This window comes from Schistocerca piceifrons, chromosome 7 (assembly GCF_021461385.2).
Source record: "Schistocerca piceifrons isolate TAMUIC-IGC-003096 chromosome 7, iqSchPice1.1, whole genome shotgun sequence".
Lineage (NCBI taxonomy): Eukaryota > Metazoa > Arthropoda > Insecta > Orthoptera > Acrididae > Schistocerca > Schistocerca piceifrons.
The window spans coordinates 142,182,597-142,208,148 of NC_060144.1; the positions used below are offsets into that span (position 1 = coordinate 142,182,597).

At 42.7% G+C, this 25,552-nt stretch overlaps 1 protein-coding gene across 1 annotated transcript in view; it reads right to left on the reverse strand.

Moving 5' to 3' along the window:
• LOC124805517 (trypsin alpha-3-like) overlaps window positions 1–24,235 on the reverse strand; it is a 116,944-nt gene extending 92,709 nt beyond the window's left edge. Inside the window, exons 1-2 of the mRNA XM_047266080.1 lie at window positions 24,145–24,235; window positions 10,205–10,352 (exon numbers count right to left, since the gene is read on the reverse strand). Of these exons, the coding sequence (XP_047122036.1) occupies window positions 10,205–10,352; window positions 24,145–24,235 (239 nt within the window). The remainder of the gene's footprint in view (window positions 1–10,204; window positions 10,353–24,144) is intronic.
• Between the last annotated feature and the right edge of the window lie 1,317 nt (window positions 24,236–25,552).

The window sequence follows — 25,552 nt, forward strand, 5'->3', positions numbered from 1 at the left end:
GTTAGTAAAGTTGAAATTAGGTTCTGTTTAGTCAAAGGTTTGCAAACGAGTTTAAGCTGTATAATTGTTCACGGGCACATAGTTTCGGTAATACGTAAACTTTTACAGAGTGGGAGTACGTTTGGGTTAAGTTTAATACTGAAACAAATATAGTGGAGAGGTTAAAATATAAGTAACCAATCATTAGTTTTCTACTTATACTGTTTACGAGATTATCGCTTCTTTAATGAGTTACCAAGTTCTTCATCAGGACCAGAGCAGATGTTTCTATAAACAGAAGTAGAAAACATGTATGATTTATATCTAAAAAACAAGCATCCATGCAAATGTTTGTGGTGATGGAATTCTTGTGTCTTAGTGACTGTGCGTCTGTTTGTTGATGTGGTGGTGGAGCACCTACCTTCTTCCTTCCTGCAGCACCTTGTTTGCAATGTTTTCAATCTCTTTTTCGCATGCCACAGAGTATTTTCATAACGTTTTAATGGAGCATTAAGAACATACATACTGAATGTCTACCCCTTGTTTGTTAAGCTGATTAATTATCATGTAAGAAGTATCTCCCTTTAATATAAGCGGACGCAGTGCTCCATGATTCCCATTTCTACCGCTATGTGTCTAATTCTTTCAATTAGGCCCGATAAATCGAGATATGGGTTATGCAACGGATAACGTAACATCGGTGAATGGCCATGGAACAATACGTGCACATTAGTGACGGTAAGACTTTCTTTTTCTGATACTATGAATTCAGTGAGTCGCATGAAGTGCATAATGCATACAATGGATATGCCTGGATTGAAAATTCATAGAATACAGTCATTATCTCAGTGGTATGGATGAAGGATACTAAATAATGCTAAGAGGGAATTTCAATTATGATTCTATTTCGATAATATTTAAGAAAACTATTACTCTCTTGACAAAACATTTAAGAAAACTATTGCTCTCCGTGACAAAACATACAAGAAATCTGTTATGTTTAAGAAAACTACCACTCTCAGTGACAAAACCTCCATGAAGCACTCACTATCTCTTGCATCTCGTCATACCGGAAAAACAGACATAAGTTCGTCGCGAGTTACATCTATTAATGATTAAAATGGGCAAAAATGAATGTTACTGAATGGTGGTCTCAACACCATTTAGTTATTGTCACACCTATTTAACGCGCGGAGGAGGGAAGGATATTACCTTTCACTCTCTCAAACATTACTTGTGTTACAACACATGCAGTACCGTGCAGGTAAGTTCATGCTGAAACCGCGTATTATGCAAATGCAATGCTACGTAAGCAAGCCAGACCAGGCTTCCTGACTTAACATTATTCATACTATGATTAACGAATGGCAAATCCAGTGACTACCGTAATGAATGCTGGCAAGACGTGGCCTAGTTCGACAACAAAGAAACGAGTAAAATGGACCGTTGAATCATGAAAAATTTATATTGCTTAAATCCAGAACGAAACTATGCAACAAATGACACATTAATGAACCTATCCGCTATTGACCTAAGAACAAGAACCGTTGGTTCATGCCATCAATCACCTCGCACCTAAGTCCGCTAGTTGAAACGCATTAATCTGAAAAATTTCTACAAATAAAATATCGCTGAACATTTCCCGGTATTAATTCACACCCGAACATGCTTCATAATCAATGTTACCCCAAAAAACCTACATTAAGAATAACTTTTCTCACCATCCATGATGAGCGCCGCACCGCTGCGTCCGTCTCGTCCAATCGGCGGCCCCAGAGTGTCCTAACATAGCGCGTTCCAGGACCAACCGCCAACCGTTCAAAAATACTGGTGGTGGGCGTAGGACCTCAGTGAGAACCAACCTCACAAACTCTGCCTTGCTCATCCCCACCATCTTTGGAATCACTAACTCTCTGCCGAATCTGCTCACGTTGGTATGTTGGTGCAAAGTACCCTACTGCTACCATCTTTGACTAACCCAGATTATTATACACTCCTGGAAATTTAAATAAGAACACCGTGAATTCATTGTCCCAGGAAGGGGAAACTTTATTGACACATTCCTGGGGTCAGATACATCACATGATCACACTGACAGAACCACAGGCACATAGACACAGGCAACAGAGCATGCACAATGTCGGCACTAGTACAGTGTATATCCACCTTTCGCAGCAATGCAGGCTGCTATTCTCCCATGGAGACGATCGTAGAGATGCTGGATGTAGTCCTGTGGAACGGCTTGCCATGCCATTTCCACCTGGCGCCTCAGTTGGACCAGCGTTCGTGCTGGACGTGCAGACCGCGTGAGACGACGCTTCATCCAGTCCCAAACATGCTCAATGGGGGACAGATCCGGAGATCTTGCTGGCCAGGGTAGTTGACTTACACCTTCTAGAGCACGTTGGGTGGCACGGGATACATGCGGACGTGCATTGTCCTGTTGGAACAGCAAGATCCCTTGCCGGTCTAGGAATGGTAGAACGATGGGTTCGATGACGGTTTGGATGTACCGTGCATTATTCAGTGTCCTCTCGACGATCACCAGTGGTGTACGGCCAGTGTAGGAGATCGCTCCCCACACCATGATGCCGGGTGTTGGCCCTGTGTGCCTCGGTAGTATGCAGTCCTGATTGTGGCGCTCACCTGCACGGCGCCAAACACGCATACGACCGTCATTGGCACCAAGGCAGAAGCGACTCTCATCGCTGAGGACGACACATCTCCATTCGTCCCTCCATTCACGCCTGTCGCGACACCACTGGAGGCGGGCTGCACGATGTTGGGGCGTGAGCGGAAGACGGCCTAACGGTGTGCGGGACCGTAGCCCAGCTTCATGGAGACGGTTGCGAATGGTCCTCGCCGATACCCCAGGAGCAACAGTGTCCCTAATTTGCGGGAAGTGGCGGTGCGGTCCCCTACGGCACTGCGTAGGATCCTACGGTCTCGGCGTGCATCCGTGCGTCGCTGCGGTCCGGTCCCAGGTCGACGGGCACGTGCACCTTCCGCCGACCACTGGCGACAACATCGATGTACTGTGGAGACCTCACGCCCCACGTGTTGAGCAATTCGGCGGTACGTCCATCCGGCCTCCCGCATGCCCACTATACGCCCTCGCTCAAAGTCCGTCAACTGCGCATACGGTTCACGTCCACGCTGTCGCGGCATGCTACCAGTGTTAAAGACTGCGATGGAGCTCCGTATGCCACGGCAAACTGGCTGACACTGACGGCGGCGGTTCACAAATGCTGCGCAGCTAGCGCCATTCGACGGCCAACACCGCGGTTCCTGGTGTGTCCGCTGTGCCGTGCGTGTGATCATTGCTTGTACAGCCCTCTCGCAGTGTCGGGAGCAAGTATGGTGGGTCTGACACACCGGTGTCAATATGTTCTTTTTTCCATTTCCAGGAGTGTATATACCATGCATAATTACGTTTATCCATCCACATACATCACGGGACCAAAGGAAGAGAGAGGAGGTGTGACACCAACAGAAGAAAAAATATACACGGAAGCATTCCTGAATCCAGAGGTTAATTAGCTAGACGAAACATTGAAAGGACGTTGTCGGCGTAAAACGAATTATTAAACATGTAGAAATTAATCAGTCAGTTAAATGAAGCGTAAACCTGTAACGTTTCAATACATCTAGTAGGAAACAGCGCAAAAATGTGCTAAGGAAAAGACGACAGGTGCTTGACTACGGCGACGACAAATAGTAGTACAAATAATGTTTATGGGATTTGTGTCCGTCGATTCCTGATGACGAGCAGTGGTCGCTCTAAACACGTCACTAATAAATTAACGTCATGACATGAAAAAGCTTAAGCACTGTGATTGTTGTCGCACACACACATATCGTTTATTTAACACAGTGAAGCAAAACTAATATACCAATGTAACTGTTTTTCGCAGTGTATTAGGGTTAAATGTAACCTGCACTACTTTCCAAAGTTAAAGCAATAAACCGCTATTCACCGTCCTGTGTCTCGGTCACAATATCATCATGCCAACTGTCAGCTGATGTCCGTGCGATCGTGTTCTGCATGGAAGAGGGCATTCCGGTCGACAGACAACCACGCCAGTGATGACGTCAGGGCACCCATCAAACGTGGTAGTATTTGTTGGGTGGGACTCCACATCCACAATTGAGGTGTGCACGACCGCAGAGGGTGCAGTATAGCACATGGAACACGCCTACCACAGTCTCTACACTGGAGAGCGATAGGAAGAATGGAAGCAGGACAGTCACAAACTGATGTGGCCCGATGGCTTCATGCGAACCATTCAGTTGTTTCTCAGATGTGATGACAGTTTGTAGAGACCGAAACTGCATCCCAAATACCAGGGCAGGGCTGAGCACGTATGACCTCAGAAAGAGGACCGTTATTTGCCTGCAAGGGCACCACGGTACCGCCTTAGTACTGCACTGAAACTGGCATCGGGCCTCGCAGGAGCGACTGGACATGTTGTATCGAGGCAAACGGTATAGAGAAGGCTTCAGCAAAGTGGCTTTTCTCATCGGAGACTTGTTGTATATGTACCTCTCACGCGTTTTCACAGAAGGAAACGTATAGATTTCAGTCATCAACATGCCACCCGGATGGTTTAACAGTAGGGTAATGTTCTTCTCACAGGGCAATCCCGATTTGGCTTGGAGAGTAATTCTCGACGGATTCGCCTATGGAGGGAACGTGGTACACTATTTAGGGACCGAAGCAGTGCGGAAAACGATATCGAGAAGGATCCCTAACTGTGTAGGCAAGGGATTATGCTGACCAATCGAACAACTCTTCATGAAAACTGTAGAGGTGGAACGGTAAAGTTTAACTGCTGTCAGGTATCGTGACGAGATCTTGGGATCCATGTGCGGTTGTTGCGAGGTGCTTTGGCTCCAAACTTCGTATTTATGGACAATAATGTCCGACCTCTTGGGGAGCACGAGTGGTTCACGTCTTCTTGGAAAGGGAAATACATGGCGTGGGCTGGTCCCTCTTCCGATGTGAATCCCATAGAGCGTGTCTGGAATGCACTGCGGAGTCGGGTTGCATCACGTCGGCATCCACCAACCAAGTCCCGAGACTTGCGAGCAGCTCTGCAAGAAGAATGGGCGATATTGCCTCAACATGAGATTAATGACATCATTCACAGCATGTCCTGTCATTGTCAGTCGTTTGTTACTGCCCCAGCTGGTCACACCCCACACTGAACACATTAATCTGGTGTCGGAATGCGTTAAGTTGGAAAAAACGAGGAACATTTTTGTCCACGGTTATGCATGTTGCAGTGGTTTACGTTCCGTATTTTTTACACTGTTTCTATTTTCTGTCACCTGTTTATACAGTTTTGTGACAAAATAAACACAACGTTTCAAAATCTCCGTTGGATACTTTAATTTTGGACACCAGTGTACGTAAGTAACCTGGGCCAATACATCTGACCTTATAAAGCGAGTGTTTTTAAGGTCTGCTATTGGCTCTCCTGCCTAGGACGATGCAGGGTTGTTGTTGTAACTTCATTGGCAACATTATTTCCATGAGAATCTGAGTGCGCACATTTTTGGTTCGTTTGTTTGACAGATTTATTTTGGCATATGAGATACAGTTCTAGTTGTTCCATGGCAATGATGGATTAGGCGTAAGACGCTATTCAAATAATTTTCTTTAATACTTCAGGAGATAAACTTCCACAACTATTTGTGACTAGTTTCAATGTCAATGCCTCATTACGTACTGATCGTTCGGTTTACATAAGAGTCAGATCACATCTAGCATGCTTTTCCTCATTACGGACAAGCAGGTGATAGGAACCCCCAACAATGGCTCAGCAAATGAGTTGCTGCTTTTCTCGCTATATGTCAATTGTATTTCATCTGTGCACATTCTTGTAATTATCACTGGTAACATCCAGTTGTGTTAGGCACCAACGCTTAAACATTACTGCCGCTGCGGTACGTATGAATGACGACTCTTGCTCAGCCTCAAACTGGGTACATAACGTGATTCTTAAACTTAACATAATGTAGACACATTCTATCCCCATATCACACCGCAGGTTGATCTGTGTAGGTTTTCATGTCGGTGCCAATTTACCGTATTAGATAAGAATGACATATCTCGCTGTAGTCTTGGATGAGAATTTAATTCGGGAAGAATTAACTGCGATGGCATGCAGGAAATCTCTCTGTTGTTACATGAATTTCAAAACTTCAGAATATTTGCAACGAAAATAAATGAAAAACTAGTTTAGTCTTTAGTCCTACCAAAATTTATTGCAATGATGTAGTCCAACACGACACGACTATTGAAAACTCCAGCTAACCATGAATTCATGGGTAAGACTATGTAAAACTCATTTTTTAGATGTCATCAGTCATTCTTCTGCTCAGAGACGGTGTATTCGACCGGACAGGCGACAAGGTATTCACACTCTGTTCTTAGTCACTGGCCTCATTAGTATCCATCCTCACATAACAAATAAGCTATCGTCATTCCATAACTGCAATACGGGACTGATACTTCCAACATCTTCGCTGCACCTACGCGTAACTCTAGCTGTTTCTCCAACTTCTCTATTTTAGCCATACTATCGTATCTCTTTCATCGTTGTAAATCTGTGGTAGCTATTCCCATTACCAAGTGAAGGAGACCGTAACACCTAATAAAAAGGCGTTAACAAATCCAGGCTGTTTAATTGCAGAAATATATAAAACTCATAATTTCTCGTCACTAACCAAAGCAATAACGTCAACACTCTTTCTGACTGTGTGTAACGTATACATTTACATCTGCACTTGCGAATTCATATCTTAGTACTTACGGAGGAATGATATCTCTAAACAGTGATTCTTTGTTGTGGCCTTCGGCTGTTCCCCACAGCATAACACCAGATCCATATAAATTGTTTGTGTAGCTAGGGTAGCTAAAAGTTGTTTCTAGAGTACTAAAGAAAATGATTAATAAACAGTCTGTTTATTCTTCTGTGTTGTAGTAACAATATTGCAATAATGGCACTTAAATTTAAGTGTCCAACTAACTGTCGTATTGTTATAAATCCAGTCAAAAGACCATACAGCCAAATATAAATCACGTCGAAGTTATCTACTGCAAAAAGAAATCTTGAATACATTCTCCTATTCTTTACTGATGTTCTTCCTTCACTTGTTTCAATTTTAATTGCATTTGAGAATACAACAACACTTGGTCCATCTTCGGGCAAAAAGAAAATACAGGGTGAGCGCAAAGTCTTGACCTGATTATAAACATTTATTACAGAATAGCCGTTTGACATAACAATTTACATTTGATGCCTTTACGTAGGTTAGTGTTACTAGATTTTTTAAGACCACTAACGTTAATAAACCTCAACGTGCGCTCCCTTGGTAGCTCGGAGAATGTCCAGGCATTATTCCAGTTCCCGCCAGGTGTTTCGTATCAAGTGTTCTGTCACAGTAACCACAGCAGCTTCTATCCAAGCCTCTGACCGTGATATAGCCCCAGAAAAAAAAGTCTGGGAGGGGAGTAATGTCCGAATCGGTGGATTGGAAGGAATGGTCCAAAATCATGGCCACCCCCTTTCTCCAAACGATTACTCTGTTATAAATTTTAATAAACAGTGTAATACTTTGTCCTCACCCTGTATATAAAATGTATAAAGACATATGGATAATTGATAGAACTGTGAAAGAACATGAAAATCCTCATAAATTACACTACTTTATATTTCTAGTACATCACGAGGAAATTGATACAGATATATCAAGTCGGGACTTGGGGTCAAAATGAATAAAACAAAATACACGGTAATGAGAGGAAGAAATCAAGATAGTCAATATTTGCGCTGGAAGTACGGATGGGGATGGTTACATATACTGAAGAGTATAAACATCTATTAGTAAAAGTGACAAAAGAAGGAAAACCAAATTAAGGAATTAATTCGAGAATAAATGAATGAAACTTTGTTAACGGTACGTTAAATGGTATTTTATCAGATCACCAGATTAGAAAGGAGACAAAGATAAAGCTCCAAAAATTACTCGAAGCGTTATAACATATGGGTCAGAAGTAGGCTGACCTAATTACAGTCAGTAAAAACATTGATATAACTGGAAGGAGAGAGTCTGCAGGGATATCCAGGTGGTCGTTGGTCAGATATGAAACCATCAGGAAGAAAATGGATGACACAGGTTCGATTACTGACTCTGTATAATAAACCCAATGGATATAGCATGGACTTACGAAGAAAATACGAAGAGGACGTGAGAGGAGAGATTGCCACGAGGGATCATGGATTGGAAAAGGCAAGGAAGGAAGAAATATGGAAGCAATGAATACAGACATTTATTAAGACGAAGAAGTACTGAATAAAATTATTGACATAGGGACAAAAACGTAGAAATAAAGTAAAATTTGTTATATGGTCTTGAATTACCAAAAAATTAACTACACTGTAAAACCAGGAATCCTATTTATACTGTACTGAAGGTCTACTGAGCGTGTTGTAATTGGTACTGTAGCTGTTGCTATTGTTATTTTTATTTTTATTATTATTGTTTTGTACTGCTCATTTACTGCGTACATTGTAGTTGTTAACTGTTAAGATTATCTAAGTTCCTTATCATATGTGGTAAAACAGGTGAATGTGTAAATGAATCCATAAATAAAAAATGTTCCCATCAAGTTAAAATGACTCAACACAAGATACTTGACGCAATAAATGATGGAATATCGACTTCAGAGGAAGATATGTTTAAGGGATACACTTTATCGATGACTATTTATCGATGAATGTGTATAGTTAGGTGTATCGAGCCAAAGCTGCTGTACTCGTAATGCCATTGTGAAACTATACTCGATATAAGGATTCAGAGTGTTGATTATATAAGATATTGTCCTAAGACATTGGACTATTTGCAAACCCTTTGGCAAGTTCTTCAATAAATCAACTGATGAACACACACATTTAGGACATTCGGTAACTGCTGTAGGACAGTTTATGAAGTAAAGTATCATTGAATTTCCCTTCGAACGATACGAAACCGTACAGTCACTGACACGTAACCGAGAATTGGCGGTGAGATACAGACGTCTTTTCATTTCATTTCCCGCAACTCGTAAGGCCAACGCTGCTTTCTATTCCGGAAGCATCTGGGGAAAATGTTCGCCGTTTCTCATCCTCAGTAGAAACAATTAAGGGCCTCCTCCCGTCGGCCACACCTTGACGCAAGTGATTACAAATGTGCCTTCTGGGTTTCATCTCTCAGGCGGTGCTCGTGTGAGATACGGAGCCAAAAGGAAACCGTATAACAAAGGGAAAGGAGGCAAGGCGGAAAAATGAGCAGGAGCGCAGCTCAGTACCTATTGCTGCTACTCACATAAACTGGGCGCGCTTGTCTGTTTTGCACTAAAGGACGTGTAAATCGGCAGCCCTTACCGTACGGCGTAGAAGCCGTCTTAACTGAATCGGTAAATAAATATATTTGTAACGTTTGGAGAATAAAAAAGTTTTGAATTAGAATTCATTGTCCGTTTCGTAATAACTAGTCATGCGCACTTCACCATCTAAGGGGCGCTAGTGATACAGGAAGCAAAACTCTTAACTTACGTATATTGGAGAGAATTCGAAACAATTTAAATTGCAGATACTTGGCACCATCATTCGTGCTTCGAGTTTGGGACGTCTTCGAAGAATAAAAAGTGTTAATAAAACGGTGTGAGACGGAAGGGGAAAAGTTTGGGGAGAAGACAGTGAGAGAGAGAGAGAGAGAGAGAGAGAGAGAGAGAGAGAGAGAGAGAAGAAAAAAAGAAAATGTCGTCGAAGGAGGATTCCTGAGAGCGGGACACAGTTGTAATACGGCCAGAGGAATGTCCCTTGACCAGAACCAATATCTTGGCGCGCGCTATTCACACCCCTTAATGTGACTTCCGAGGGCTGCCTCTGGCGAACGATCGAACGGCATGCATTTTTCCACACTTTCGTTCTGAGCCCCTAGCCCCACTCCGACTGTAGCATCCGCGGCGCTCCGGCGCCTCCTCCACGGCTCTTCTGACACTCGCCACTTTCCCTCCCTGCCGCTTCTTCGCCTCCTTTCCCCGGCCCTTCTCTCTCCGCTCTTTTTTTCCGCGGGCCAGGCGCCGCTCTTTATCTCAGTAGCGTTTTCTTTTTTCGCTCGGCGCCTCTCGCCTCCGCGGTCGTCACTCCTCTCGCGCTGTTGCGGTGCATAATACCTGCGAACAGCAGCGGCGGCGGCGGCGGCGGCGACGGCGGCAGCCAAGCTGCTCTCTCGCCGCGCTTCCTCAAGCCGACCGCAGCTCAATTTCCCAAAGGCGACGCCAGCCCGCGGCCGCAGTGAATGTCCAGAGATATGGGTGTAGCCTGCTGCCCCAGGACAGCGATCTGACTGCAAATTCTAGTGATCGTTTGGGCCCGAAGAAACTCAACGATTCCGATAGCGTACGAGAAGGGCCCAAAAAGTAATGAGACTGATTTTTTATCTACCAAAGTTTATATTTTTCCAAACAACAACACTGTTCCCTTAAAAGTAGGTCTCTTCGGAGGCTATACACCAGCGGTAGTCGTTGTTCCCAGTCTTGGTAGGAGCGCTGAAAGGCTTCAACTGGGGTTCAAATGGCTCTGAGCACTACGGGACTTAACATCTGTGGTCATCAGTCCCCTAGAACTTAGAACTACTTAAACCTAACTAACCTAAGGACATCACACACATCCATGCCCGAGTCCGGATTCGAACCTGTAACTGTAGCGGTCACGCGGTTCCAGACTGAAGCGCCTAGAACCGCACGGCCACACCGACCGGCAGGCTTCAACTGGTAGGAGCTGTTACATTCCAGTCACTTTCATTTGAATGTTCTGCCGAGTTCCAAAATGAATTCCTTTTAAGATATTTTTCAATTCCTGGAAAAGAAACTGTCACAGCGACTCAGATCAGGCGAATAGGGAGGCTGCAGGACAACAGAAATGCCTTTTTAGGTCAAAAATTCAGTGCTGCAAGTGGCCGTGTGACATGGGGCGTTGTCACGATGCAGAAGGCACTTCTCTGTAATGTCTGGTTCACGCGAGTCGCCATTTTCTTGAGGTTTTCAAGGACACCATTGTAGAACACTTGGTTGATAATTTTCCTTGGCGGGAAAAAAAGCATATATGAAATGAGAACTACAAAACACAGCAGTCTTCTATTCCATCCATATTTTTTGCATATCTAGAAAGGATAAACATTTATTTTATCAACCTCTTCTCCTCCCATGTCATCATTTGGAGTGTCTGTGAGTCAAACAGAGCCTTTTAAAAATATGAAATATTTCGAAGAATATTATACAACACAAATCAAGGAAACAAATATATGAGAACAGTAATACAATGATATACTCTAAACATCCTTGTGGCATGCCCATTGTCTCCTAATCTGTACTATTTCTAATACAGTACAACATAATACCAGACAAAGTTTTCTGGATCGTTTCTCCTCCACATCCATAGGTAGAATAACACATCAAGAAATGTACAAATGTACCTCCTCTACACATATTCCATAATACCTAAAAAGCAAAACAGACAACTTCTAGGAACTTTTGGTTGACATATTCAAATGAGGTACATTGCTCATTTCATAATCCTAGAACTAACGCGAAACAAAACAAATTTGTTTGATCAACACATAATCTACAGCTAACATCAGGGAAGGGATCCTCCTAGGAACAGACAAGAAAGATACACAGTAAAATGATAGCCATGAAAACTACAAGAGAAACATGTAATAGTCATCAAAGGTAGCTACATTTACAAGCGTATCAGAGCATGGGCACAAAAATGTGGAACATCGATAAATCATTAAGGCAACATAATTAAAGATAGATACTTCTCAATTTTTCAATAAAACTTAACTGTATAAGCTCTTATATCAACAATGAAGCAACTATACAGTTCCAAAAAATATATCAGACGTAGTCTTACATGCCACTGTACTTTATAGTCAGTATTACATTTAGTTGTACGGCTGGGGAGTAAAAGGTACTGTAATAAAGCGTTCCAAATTCCCCACCGTTCCTGCTGTCGCATGTAACAGCAACACATCGCCCTTAAAGAAACTCATTACGTTGGCAATGTACCAAAAATTTTCAAGTGGGGAAAAGACACTGTAATTACATACTCATATTCACACTCCAGTAACCTTCTTACTCTTGTCTCCAAAATAGTCCTGATACTAATCTGATGGTGATAACTTCACTAACTTTAACATACATCTAAAACTATAACCTCATTATGAAGATCAAATTTCCTTAATCTACATTTACAGGTGTACAAAATTCAAAATATCTTCATGGTTTTCATGAAAAAATGAGTTTATTCATCGTTACTATGTTACAAGCGTCTTCCTTATAACCTCAGTCAACTGCAGTGTCTCTTGCGTCACCGAAAACACTACAAACATCTTAACATGGGATCAGTCGTATCAACTCAGGTACTTGCAATACTCATGAAACATTACTATTCAAATCGTCACTTTGTCATGTCATCACCATTACATCTCACAGTATCGTCTGGAATGAGTTTAAGTCTTGTTTAGCCATTATGACCACTTGTGAATCATACACAACAAGAAAAAGTACCTTCAATTGCGTCTGCATGCATAAAATACAAAAACACAAGCACTAATCACCACTTCACTACAACGTCAATACAGCCTCAACTTCACAAGTCACACCCTCGCTACTTTGTAAATAACTATTCAGTGTCAGCAGAGTCTGCGAAGAATCACTCATGCTACCATAAAAACAACCTCATTGGAAAAAAATAAACTACATCTCCCGATGTCATCAACCATTCTTTCCCTGACTTCTTATTATGGAAATAACGAACATGAACTTTTAAACCAACTGAAGCCACTTACGTTCGGCCGTAAGCCACGATTTTAAATAATTTAATAACTATTTTATTTTGTAGAGTTGTGAATTATTTAAGAATTTGCAAGTCGTGTACTAAGAACTTCTACACGTAAGAAGTTATAGTTATGTGAACTTTTGTTTTATATAAGTATATAAGTAGTCAAGACAATAGTGTTTCGATCTCATTTTGTCGTTTTGTCATTTTGTCTCAGCTTATACTATCTCATGTTGTTGGTATTGTATGACCGCTTATTATGAAAAAAATGTGATATTAATGTATTCAAAGCATTAATTTCAGAAGTAACTTCAATTTTGTCCGAAGGTTATTATCTCTGTGAGAGGGAAAAATTTTATTATAAAATATATGTGATAATTAATTTTGCATGTGAAATCAGGGAAGTAAGATGAGGAGTTTCGGCGGACAGAAATTAATTCAAAACTTAAACTGTGAGAACTTAATTCTTTTCGATCACTACATTAGGCAACCCAGCTCAGCGATCGTCAATTTTTTAATGAAATCGAACGAAAAATGAACGTAGGCATAGGATCTTTGGCTGCCAGCAATAATGGACATTGAATTTTTATAATAACACGCAAAAATATCTTTCGATGCTAATTTATCTTACTTGGAAGAGAGTAAAATTAATCTGGACAGTATTTGCTTAAATATTATTCATTGATCTATCCATCAAAGTTAAAGATAGAAAGACACTACGAAATATACACTTCTAAAACGAAACCTGTTTTTCGAAAAACTTTAAAGACAGTAAATTTTAGCATCTTCTCGCAAAGGAACTTAACAATCACCACGGAACGAGATCAGAAAGAGTACAACATTATCGATGACTAACCACTACCAACTAGTCAAGGAATATCAAGACCACAGGAGTCGTCACACAATTTAGCACCAGATACTCCCCAACTGGCAATCACATTCATGAGAAAAACCTACGTTTTTTTTTAAATTTCCGGGTTAACAAGTAGCAAGATAGAAAAATATTTGCCTTGAGATTGATGTACATAATGATGAAAGACAGATAACACTACAGAAAAATAAAATAAAAGGAACTTCCCTGCTGGGGTAGCCCTATACCTACTGCACACATGACACTAACTCTGTATTATGACTTCATGTCTGATGTACTAAACCATCCTCGGAGCTGCATAATCCTGACTCAGTACTGGGATGCTCAAGCACACTCTGCACATCACAAGACCAAATAAAAGTGGAAAATTCAAATCGTTACTGACAGTATCTAAAATGTAGATCAACAATCTCACTCAGAAGAGGAAGGTCCAAAAAAATATCAAACATGTCTAAGGATGAAATCCACGTCAGTCAGTACACCGTCTGATGATATATCATATTTACATATATTTTCGAAGAAGAAGCTGAGTAGCACCGTTCTCTAGTGGTTATGATACTACACTGTTGCATGGTGGTGGTGAGTTCAAAACTTACCTGGACTGTAGAATCTTAATTTCTACATACGGATCGAGTACATTCTGGAAGCATCCACAAATGTCAAGAAGCATTGTACCAGAATGATCTGTAGCTGTATATATACTGTATGTGCTCTGGTCGGAGGCAGTTCGTTCCGCTCTCTGGTATGTGCAAGTGCTGTATAAGCCTTCGTTAAGTGAAGTTAGTGTCCGCCATTCATCTAATTAAACCTTCTTCTACGTGACATTATTCTGGCGGAAACGCTGGGTATTGGAACTTGGGATAGCGCACATTATCGACGACACAGTGGCTACCATCAGGCCACGACGGGACGCCGTTTACGTGACGAGAAACCCGAGTTCGAGCCGTATTCAACAGATCGCAATCCACCGGAGACAGAAGAAGAAGAGACCGTTACTATGACAGAAACTGTGTGCCACCACACGAGACATATTTCCGGTTTCTCTGGAGACGATAACGAAGATCCAAGCAAGTGGCTGAAGTTATATGAGCGTATAGCAAAATGTAACAAATGAGACGACACTGTGTGTTTGGCTAACGTATTTTTCTACTTGGAGGGCACTACCAAGCAAAGGTATGAGAACAATGAGGATAAGTTCAAAAGCTGGAAAGTATTCCAGGCAGAACTGCGCAAGTATTTCGGCGACACACAACTACAGAAGTGCAAGACTGAATAAAAATTAAAATACAGAGCACAGCGACCAGGAGAAATTACAACATCTTACATTCAAGACGTCTTGGAGCTATGTAAAATAGTGGATCCTAGAATGAAGGAGGAAGATAAGGTTGCACATGTCATGAAGGGTGTTGCTGAGTACATGTATCAAGCCCTAAACCTGAAGCAGGTTTCGACAGCAGACGACTTCATAAAATGGTGCCAGTATATCGAGAGAATGCATCAAAAAATAATTACGCTTTAGAAATTTGAACGGCTTACAAATATCGCACCGACGTCTGTGATGGAGGAAGCAACTGATTTCACAAGTGTTCTTCGTCAGATGGTGGGAGAAGAAGTTCAGAAGGCACTTGGATTGCACGGAGAGCAAAAAACCGAGCCGCTTCAAGAAGTCGTAAGGGAGGAATTGGAACAGACATTGAACCCCATCTCTCTTCCTTCATGTCCTTTTAACACGGTGAAAACGTCGAGACCCAGGCGGAGCTACGTTCATACAATGAAGCATGACGAGCCTGTGTGGGCACCAAGAAGACTGACGTCTGGAGGACCCAGGGCAACCAACCAGTATGGTTTTACGGACGAGCGGGTCATGTGGTGCCCTGTTGTCGAGAAAAGCGGCGGATACTTGATGACGTCCGCGCCAGAAGACAGCAGACTGACCTTAGCCGAAGCCACCTCCGGGACGACGAAGATGAACCAGAAGATGGGGGTGCAGGACGATGTAGGTCACCATCTCCGTAGTCTAACCACTTGAGAGAGCGCTCCCCGACACGCCGATCAAGGTCCCCATCGCCGTTTAGAAGCTCCAGCCACTCACCTAACTGCCGCAGCCTGGAATACTAAAGGGTGCGACCTTCTTTGAAGGTGAGGCCTCCGAAGAGAAAAATCCTCCGCCGTCGATCATTACAAAAATGATACGAAGCTAAATCGATATGCTCATGGATGGCCGACCAGCCTAAGCTCTGGTGGACTCTGGAGCATCATATTCAGTCATCTCGGAGAAGTACCGTCGCCAGTTCCAGAAAACCGTATTCGTCGACAGCAGAACATCTCTGCTGAAGGTGGCTAATGGGAAATATGTAAAACCTACAGGAAGATGTACCATGCATGTGGGTATAAGTGGGCATACACAGCCCTTAGAATTCATCGTATTACAAGAGTGTAGTCATGACGTCGTTCTCGAATGGGACTTTTTGAAACCTTCTCGGGTAATTACAGATGGTGATCGCTCGAAGGTTATGCTAGACGAGATACTGTGGACAGGAAGATGCGCATCAGAAAGTGTGGAGACTATGTGTACTGGATGAAGTGATCATTTCTGCGGTCACCGCTACATAGGTTACTGTCATGCAATGGATCAAGCCATAGATCTCTGTAGTGGAATGTTAGAGATGGATAGCACTGATGAATAGCGTGGTCATCCCAGGCTCTGTCGTCTCGTTTAAGGACGGATTCCGTGAAGTGTGGGTAGTTAACTGTCGCCGAGAACCGCTGATTCTTCCAAGACGCATGTGCGTGGCAAGTGCTGAGCCGTTAATGTCAAAACAGCTGAGAGTCATAGAAACCTCCGATGCCGAGTCTGTGGGTGAAATTTGCGCTACCACAACGAGACAAGATCTTCTAGCTCGACCATCACCTAATTTCACAACGAAACAACAGAAGAAGCTACTTGTCATTGTTCAAGAGTTATCTGAATACTTCAATCCACAGGTGAAGAACAAATTAGACAAATCGACGATGAAGCACCGGATGAGCACTGGAGAATGTCAACCAATAAGCCCGAGAGCATACCGTGTGTCAGCATCGGAATATAGAAAAATTTGCGACGAGGTAGAGAAAGTGATGAATAATGACATCATGACATCATTGAGACTTCACAGAGCCCATGGTCGTCACCAGTGGTCCTTGTCAGGAAGAAGGACGGCAGATGGCGCTTTTGTGTTGATTACAAGAAGCTTAATAACTAAAAAGGGCGTTTTCCTTCTTCCACAAACTTACGATACACTAGATTGTCTGAAGGGGGCTAAGTATCTCTCAACCATGGACATGCAATAGTGGCAAATCGAAGTAAATGAGGCTGATCGTGAGAAAACTGCATTCATCACCCCTAAGGGCCTGTATGAGTTAAAGGTAATTCCGTTTGGCTTGTGTAATGCACCAGTAACTTTTGAACGGATGATGGATAATCTTCTACATCATCTGAATTGGACGATGTGTCTTCGTTATTTAGATGACAATATAGTGTTCTCATATACATTTGGAGGGTACGTAAAAAGACTGAGTTAAAGGTAATTCCGTTTGGCTTGTATAATGCACCAGCAACTTTTGAACGGATGATGGATAATCTTCTACGTCATCTGAATTGGACGATGTGTCTTCGTTATTTAGATGACATTATAGTGTTCTCATATACATTTGAAGGATACGTAAAAAGACTGAGGACAGTTAGTAAGTGTCTGCAACAAGGCGGACTGAAACATAATCCAAGAAAGTTTCTCCTTGGAGCAAAAGAAATCAAAATACTTGGACGCCTTGTTTCAAACGAAGATGTGCGGCCAGACCCAAAAAGGTGAGATCTATATCGGAAATTCCTATTCCTTAAAGTATTAGAGATGTGAGAAGCTTCCTCGAATTATGTTGTTTTTACCATCGTTTTATCAAAGACTTTTGTATGAAAGCCATGCCACTCCAAGAGTTGTTAAAAGCTCATGCTAAATTTATCTGGGGTTGTGCTCAACACGATCTTTCGATGTGCTGCGCAAAGCCCTGAAGACAGACCCTGTTCTTGGTCTGTGTGAACTATACACAGATGCCAGTGGGTATGGGCTCGGTGCTGTTCAGGTGCAAATTTCGGATGGAAAAGAGAAGGTTATAGCCTATGCTTCTAGGAGACTTTCAAAAGCCGAGAGAAACTACTCATCTACAGAAAGAGAAAGTCTTGCTGTGACCTGGGCCATGTGCAAATTTCGACAGTGTCTCTATGGAAGGCCATTCACAGTTGTTACACACCATCATTCACTTTGTTGGTTGACAGGTCTCAAATATCCAACAGGACGACTCGCCAGGTAGGCACCACGTCTTCAAGATTATGACAGTATCATAGCGTGCAAAGGTGAAAGAAAATACCAAGATGCCGACAGTCTCTCTAGAAATCGTGTGAAAGACCATCAAGACTTCGCTGAAGTTTGTGACTGTCTCACTGCACTCCAGGATCTCCCTGCTGAGAAGAAGAAAGACGCCAAGATATCTCAAATTATGCTTGCTTTAAATCGGTCAGAAGATGTGAAAGGTAATTACTGGACTACTTTGATCCGTTTGGAAAGAGGTTATTCCTAAACACATACGCTTAGATGTTCTACAGAAATTCCATGACACAACTGAGGCCGGACATTTAGGATTTACTAAGACACACAATAGAATCCGCAAGACATTTTTCTGGCTAGGTTTATTTAGGAATGTCCGTTACTATGCGTCGCACTGTAGAGAGTGCCAGGGGAGAAAGGCAGTTCCTCAGAAACCACCAGGCCAACTCTTACCAATTCCACCAGACAAAACGCCCTTCCAGCGTGCTGGGAATGACTTCTTCGGACTATTCCCAATGCCTGCTAATGGCAATAGATGTATTATTGTTTTCACTGGTTATCCCACACGCAATGAGATTACAAAAGCCGTGAAAACAGCAGAAGCATCCGAGGTAGCTAAGTTCATCGTGAAAGATACTGTGTTAAAACACGTTGCCCCAAGGTAGTTAGTTACGGATTGAGGGAAAGTTTTTCAATCGAATCTTGTGACAGAGATAAACCGTCAGTGCAACATTACTCATCACATTCGCAAACTAATTGGCTTACTGAACGCCTTAATAAGACCTTGGCCGACATGCTATCAATGTTCGACAACATTGAGCAGAGGAACTGGAATGAGGTGCTACCTTTCGTGACGTTTGCCTACAACACTGCCAAACAAGACACCACAGGATTTACGCCATTGTTCGACTACGACAGTGGACACTGTGTTTCCATTACATCCTGATGACGTGGACGACGACTACATCAGCCATGTATTAACCAGAGCTGGGAAAGCTAGGCCGTAAGCTCGACTTCGAACTCTGCAGACTCAAGAAAACGATCGTCGAAGGTATGCGGTGAACCACCGCATTGTTGTCTACCAGCCTGCTGACCTCGTATGGATCTTCACACCTGTTCGGAAGGTTGGTATCTCTGAGATGCTTCTCAGGCGTTACTTTGGACCTTGGAAGATAGTAAGACAGTTGTCTTATGTTGTGGTGTCACCGCCAGACACCACACTTGCTAGCTGGTAGCCTTTAAATCGGCCGCGGCCCGTTAGTATACGTCGGACCCGCGTGTCGCCACTATCAGTGATTGCAGACCGAGCGCCGCCACACGGTAGGTCTAGAGAGACTTTCTAGCACTCGCCCCAGTTGTACAGCCGACTTTGCTAGCGATGGTTCACTGACAAAAATACGCTCTCATTTGCCGAGACGATAGTTAGCGTAGCCTTCAGCTACGTCACTTGCTACGACCTAGCAAAGCGCCATTATCAGTTGCTATTGATATTGTAAATAATGTACAGACAAGAGCTACGTTGAACATTAATGGATTAAAGTTAAATACTCCACCATCTGCGTCCGTTTTTCTAAGTTCTAATTTCCTTGTCCTGTTCCAGACTTCACGCCAGCCTGCGTGAGCTAAAACGCGTGCCTTTCGGCTTCCTCTAAATTTAGTGGGTTGGTCTCCTGCCAATCCACAACAGATGTTACTTATGAAGTTGAAGTTTTCGACCCGACACAAGATGAAAGATCAGAGATACGGTCCACGTCCTTCGAATAAAGCGTTACAACGATCCTGCAACCTAGGGTAAATTCGAAGCTCCATCGACAGGCAACAAGTGAAAAGATGACGAAGAGCGTAGCGGCAAAAGAAGTTCTAAGAAGATCACCGCCAGGGAGAGCGGGAATCGGAGTATGCAGGACCGATGACTCGTTCCCGGGCTAGGAGGACGCAACACGGAGACGCTATTCTCTTATGGAGGGAGCAATGTCGCAGAAGAAGCTGAGTAGCACCGTAGTATAGTGGTTATGATACTAAACTGTTGCATGGAGGATCGTTAGTTCAAAACTCACCTGGACTGTACAATATTAATTCTGGAAGTATCCACAAATGTCAAGAAGCTTTGTACCGGAATGTTCTGTAGCTGCATATATACTGTATGTGCTCTGGCCGGAGGCAGTTCGCTCCAAGCTCTTGTATGTGCAAGTGCTGTATAAGCCTTCGTTAAGTGAAGTTTATGGTCGTCATTCATCTAAATACACCTTCTTCTAAGTGGCATTATTCTGGTGGAGAAGCTGGGAATTGGAACTTGTGTCAGCGCACGTTATCGACGACACAGTGGCTACCATCAGGCCACCAGACCGCCGTTTACGTGACGAGAAACGCGAGTTCGAGCCACATCCAACAGATCGCAATGTACCGGAGACGGAAGAAGAAGAGTACGTTAAAATAACAGCAATTGTTGCTACCACACGAGACATCTTTCTGGGTTCTCTGTCGAAGATCCAAACAAGTGGCGTATAGCTTGACCCAGAAAAGGTGAGATCTATGACGGAATGTACTATTCCTAAAAGTATTAGATATGTAAGAAGCTCCGTCGGATTATGTTTTTATTACCATCGTTTTATCAAAGATTTTTGTATCAAAGCCAGGCCACACCAAGCGTTGTTAAAAGCTCATGCTAAATTTATCTGGGGTGGTGCACAACAAGATCTTTCGATGTGCTGCGAAAAGGTCTGGAGACTGACCCTGTACTTGGTCTCTATGATGAGAGAGCACCTACAGAACTACACACAGATGCCAGTGGGTATGGGCTCGGTGCTGTTCTGCTGCAAATTTCGGCTGGAAAAGGGAAGGTTATAGCCTATGCCTCTACGACACTTGCAAAAGCCGAGAGAAACTACTCATTACAGAAAGAGAAAGTCTTGCTGTGATCTGGGCCATGCTATCAATGTTCGTCAACGTTGAGTACAGCAACTGGGATTAGGTGCTACCTTTCGTGACGTTTGCCTGTAACACCGCCAAACAAGACTCCACAGGATTTACGCCATTTTTCCTGGTGCATGGGCGTGAGGTGACTACGACGATGGACACTGTGTTTCCTTTACATCATGATGACGTGGACGACGACTACATCGGCCAGGTGTCAATCTGAGCGGAGGAAGCTCGGCAGTTAGCTCGACACCGCACCCTTCAGGCTCAAGAAAACGATAGCCGAAGGTATGTCGCGAGCCACCGCCCTGTTGTCTACCAGCCTGGTGACCTCGTATGGATCTTCAGTCTTGTTCAGAAGATTTGTTTCTCTGAGAAGCTCCTCAGGGGCTACTGTGGACCTTATAAGATAGTAAGACAGTTGTCTGATGAACTTATGAAGTTGAAGATTTTGACCCCGACACAAGAAGACGAAAGATCGGAGATGTGGTCCACGTCCTTCGAATGAAGCACTACAAAGATACTGCAACCGAGGGTAAATTCGAAGCTCCAGTGACAGGCAACAAGTGGAAAGGTGAGGAAAAGTGTAACGACAAAAGAAGTTGTAAGATCACCGCCAGGGCGAGCATCAGTCATAGGGAGTCGGAGTATGCAGGACCGACGAATCGTTCCCGGACTAGGAAGACGTAACACCGAGACGCTGTTAAGGAGGGAGCAATGTCGCAGAAGTAGCACCGTAGTGTACTGGTTATGATACTAAACTGTTGCATGGTGTGTCGTAAGCTGAAGACTCACCTTGACTGTACATTCTTAATTTCTATATTCGGTTCGAGTACGTTCTGTAAGTATCCACACATGTCAAGAAGCACTGTACCGGAATGTTCTGTAGCTGTATATATATTATATGTGTTCTGGCCGAAGGCAGTTCTCTTCAACCTCTTTTATGTGCATGTGCGGAATAAACCTTCGATAAGTGAAGTTAGTGTTCGTCATTCAGCTAATTACACCTTCTTCTACGTGACAATATAATTTTTGAACTTTATTAATTATTCTATGGCTAAAAAATATCGATCAACGAATATCACGGCTCACTGTACAGAAAATACCCACTCGTATTTGCAGTTATCACATTTCGTAAAACACCCATAGAAGTAATAAATTCTTAAGAAACGCGCATGAAGGACATCTGTAGCGTATTTTTCACTTTACAATCATCAAATGAAAGACATTACAGAATACTCATACCAGATGTCACACACACACACACACACACACACACACACACACACACACACACACACACACACACACAGGAGAACTGTATAGACCTACAAGATATTATCTCCTTAATGAAGTAAAACTACGCGAAGTTCACACAGAGATATATGGACGCATTCACAACTGTAGAATCTTGTACCGCAAGGAATCGTGAGAGAGGATGTTGTTATGGGTGTCCGGTATCCTCTATCTGCACGTGTGGAGTAACACGGTTCTTATTTACATGAATATTTACTTAACTGGAATGGAGTCCACGTTCTGTGGTTCAAGCTCATCATGAATAGTCCTCTTGCCGACAGTATCGGCAATCTTGCTATTACACACGTCAGTCTCACTGCTAGGCCCGCTAATGTCACTAATCTGGTCGCAATGTGAACTTAGTCCGCCCTGAGAATGTATTGACAGACGTGAAACTCGATGAGCGAGTCAGTGAGGCCCTCCGGCAGCAGACGCGGCCTAAATATGTACATGCTGTCGACAGGGTTGTGGCGACCTGTTGCTTCTCGGTGTGTCTCTGGCCTATCTCGTAATAGGCGCCCTTGATCCAGCACGTACTATCGATCTTCGCCCTATATCTTTGCCAACCTGTGTGCTGGCGACAGACTATGCCAGCACAACAACACACTGCAAAACCTGAGTATCACCTAAAGTTACCTACCATCTATCCTCATTGTATATGTGCCATTTACATGGGAAAGTTCGCTTATTTAATACACCACCCCAAAAAGAGAAAAAAGGAAAACGATTCATCATAAGGAATTATCGGAATGGGACAGAAAACGTTTGATTTAATGTACACATACAGAAGGAAGAAATTATTACATTTCAGAAAAATTGGAATATTTTTTCAAGAAGTAAATTAATAAAATCTGAAGAAGTCCAGTTCCAGCCGTTATACAACCAGTTACTCGGTTTGGAAATGATTGACAGAGTTGTTGGATGTCGTCATAAGGGACATAGTGCCAAATTCTGCCCAAATGGTGCGTTACATTGCGAAAATCATGAGATCATTGGAGACTCGTGCATATAACGCTCCAAACGTTCTCAGTTGAGGGCAGATTCGGCAACGTAGTTGCCCAAGGTAAGGTTTGGCAAACTCGAAGACAAACAGGAGAAACTCTCGCCATGTGCGGGCAGGCATCATGTAGCTGAAATGTACGCCCAGAATGGCTTACTATGAAGGGCAAAAAAGAGCTGTGTAGGATATCTTCGACGTAGGTTAGCATATCACTTTTTGGCAGAATATTTTTGGATGAATTACTTTAAATTTGTTTATGTAATCATCTGTGTCATTACTGCACTATTATTTATGCAATCATCTATGTCATTACTGTACTATTATCCGTGTTGTTATCTAAATTTTTGTCTGCAATTGTTTGACATGTGGATGTCCTTTTTCATGTATCTGCTTATATATGTTAAATTGGTTGCCTCATGATCATCTACATGTGGCTATTACTGTAATAACCTGACGCGTTCTACATCCTAGCGATACATTCGTGTCAAGGATCCACGGAACTCGAAAATAAATAAATAAAAGAAATAAGACGTGCCCCTGCGCTGTAAGGATGCCTCATATCGAAACCAAAGTGGTCCTGCTATAAAAGGAAATCGCATCCCAAATCAACACACGTTGTTTGCGGGCCGTATGGCGTGTGGCAGTCGCACTGGTATCCCGTCAGTGTCCGTTGCGTCTCTAGACTTGTCTTCATTGGTCATTGGGGCTGAGCTGCAAGTGGGACTCATCACTACTCCAGTCAATGAGATTCCAGGCCGAGGACTTGTCTGGAGGCGCCCTGGACGGTGGTAGGATGCCAAACGGACGGTCACCATCAGATATATCCCTTACATTGGGGATCATTCATTTTCAATTTCCTATCCCCAACATGTAATACAATATCATCCTCGGCGATGTTACCACATATGGAAAAATCTGTCATTGATTCACGTCCTCCTGGTGTCACACACACATATTCTACAATCTACTGGAGAGAGCTGGCTTCGTTGGCAAATATAAACTTAGTTGTTACAGTACAATCTGAAACAGATTTATTGTTTTCAGATAGGTAAGTGGCAATAGCTTCAGTTCCGTGTACTTTGCCTGTAATTCCAACCATTTCCTTCCTACTTAACGCTAATTCATTTGCAACAACAATATTACCAAACTCCAAGCCTGGTTTGAGCTATCGGGTTGTCCCACGCAAGTTATATTCCTTATACCATCAACTGATTTGTACTTGGCACTGGCAAGAACTCATCCATAAATTTAACTAATTCGTCATCATAATTCTCTTGATCTTCTTTAGGCACTATTACACCACCTAGTCCTAATCCATAATTAGTTAATTCTAATTCAGATACCTCTCCCAACTCTTGGCTTACGTGTACTGTGTAGTCATCAGGTACAAACACAGACTCCTTCTGAACAGATGTGAACTCTTCCAACTCTCAATTACTGGTAGATTCCGTGCCACCTGGGCCCTTGCTCCTCCCCAGTAGTCAACTTTGCCACAGCAGTAGCAAGTTCAACTTTTGTAACTGCTTTCTGTATGTCAATTTGCCCCTATTCTCGTAGATTTCGTCTTTATTTCATTAGTTTGCTTTTTTTCTCTATTAATATATCAGTATCATTTTCATTATATCCAATAAAGTTTTAATTTGTTCTCTGAAATTACTTCTGTTTTCCAACCTACCAGCGTCTCTTATCTCCGTTGTGGCTACTAACATTTTTACGAAATCCTGTGTACTCAGCCCTGTCTTCTATTGAATTTCAGAAGATCCACAAGAACGATCAGCTCCTTCAGAATGTTACGGTAAGTCACAGTTCCAAACATCAGATAAAAAAAATAATCTTAAGTCACCAAACTCTCTATGTAGCACCATAAGATCAGTAACAATGGGCAGCTCTCTTCGGTATTCTGTCTTGACACTCAGTATCGTACACTAAATCAAAGAAAAATGCACTAAAACCAACACACAGAAAAATATTCAAAAGTATCCCTCATATGAATACAAGAAATTAAATTAAATTCTCACAAAAACTTAGCATTAACTAAAGATAATCACTAAATAAAATGTCTCAACTAAATAAAATGTCTCAAAGCACAGCACACGATTTTCATTACTACTTTAAGTCTGTCCCGGTCACATAAATTTTCAGAGTCCCAGATCCACCTCTTAGATGTAAATAACTCATTGACTGAAGAAGCAAAATCACGTCAAATCTTCCACTACAGAGAAATTATCTTTTGTAACAG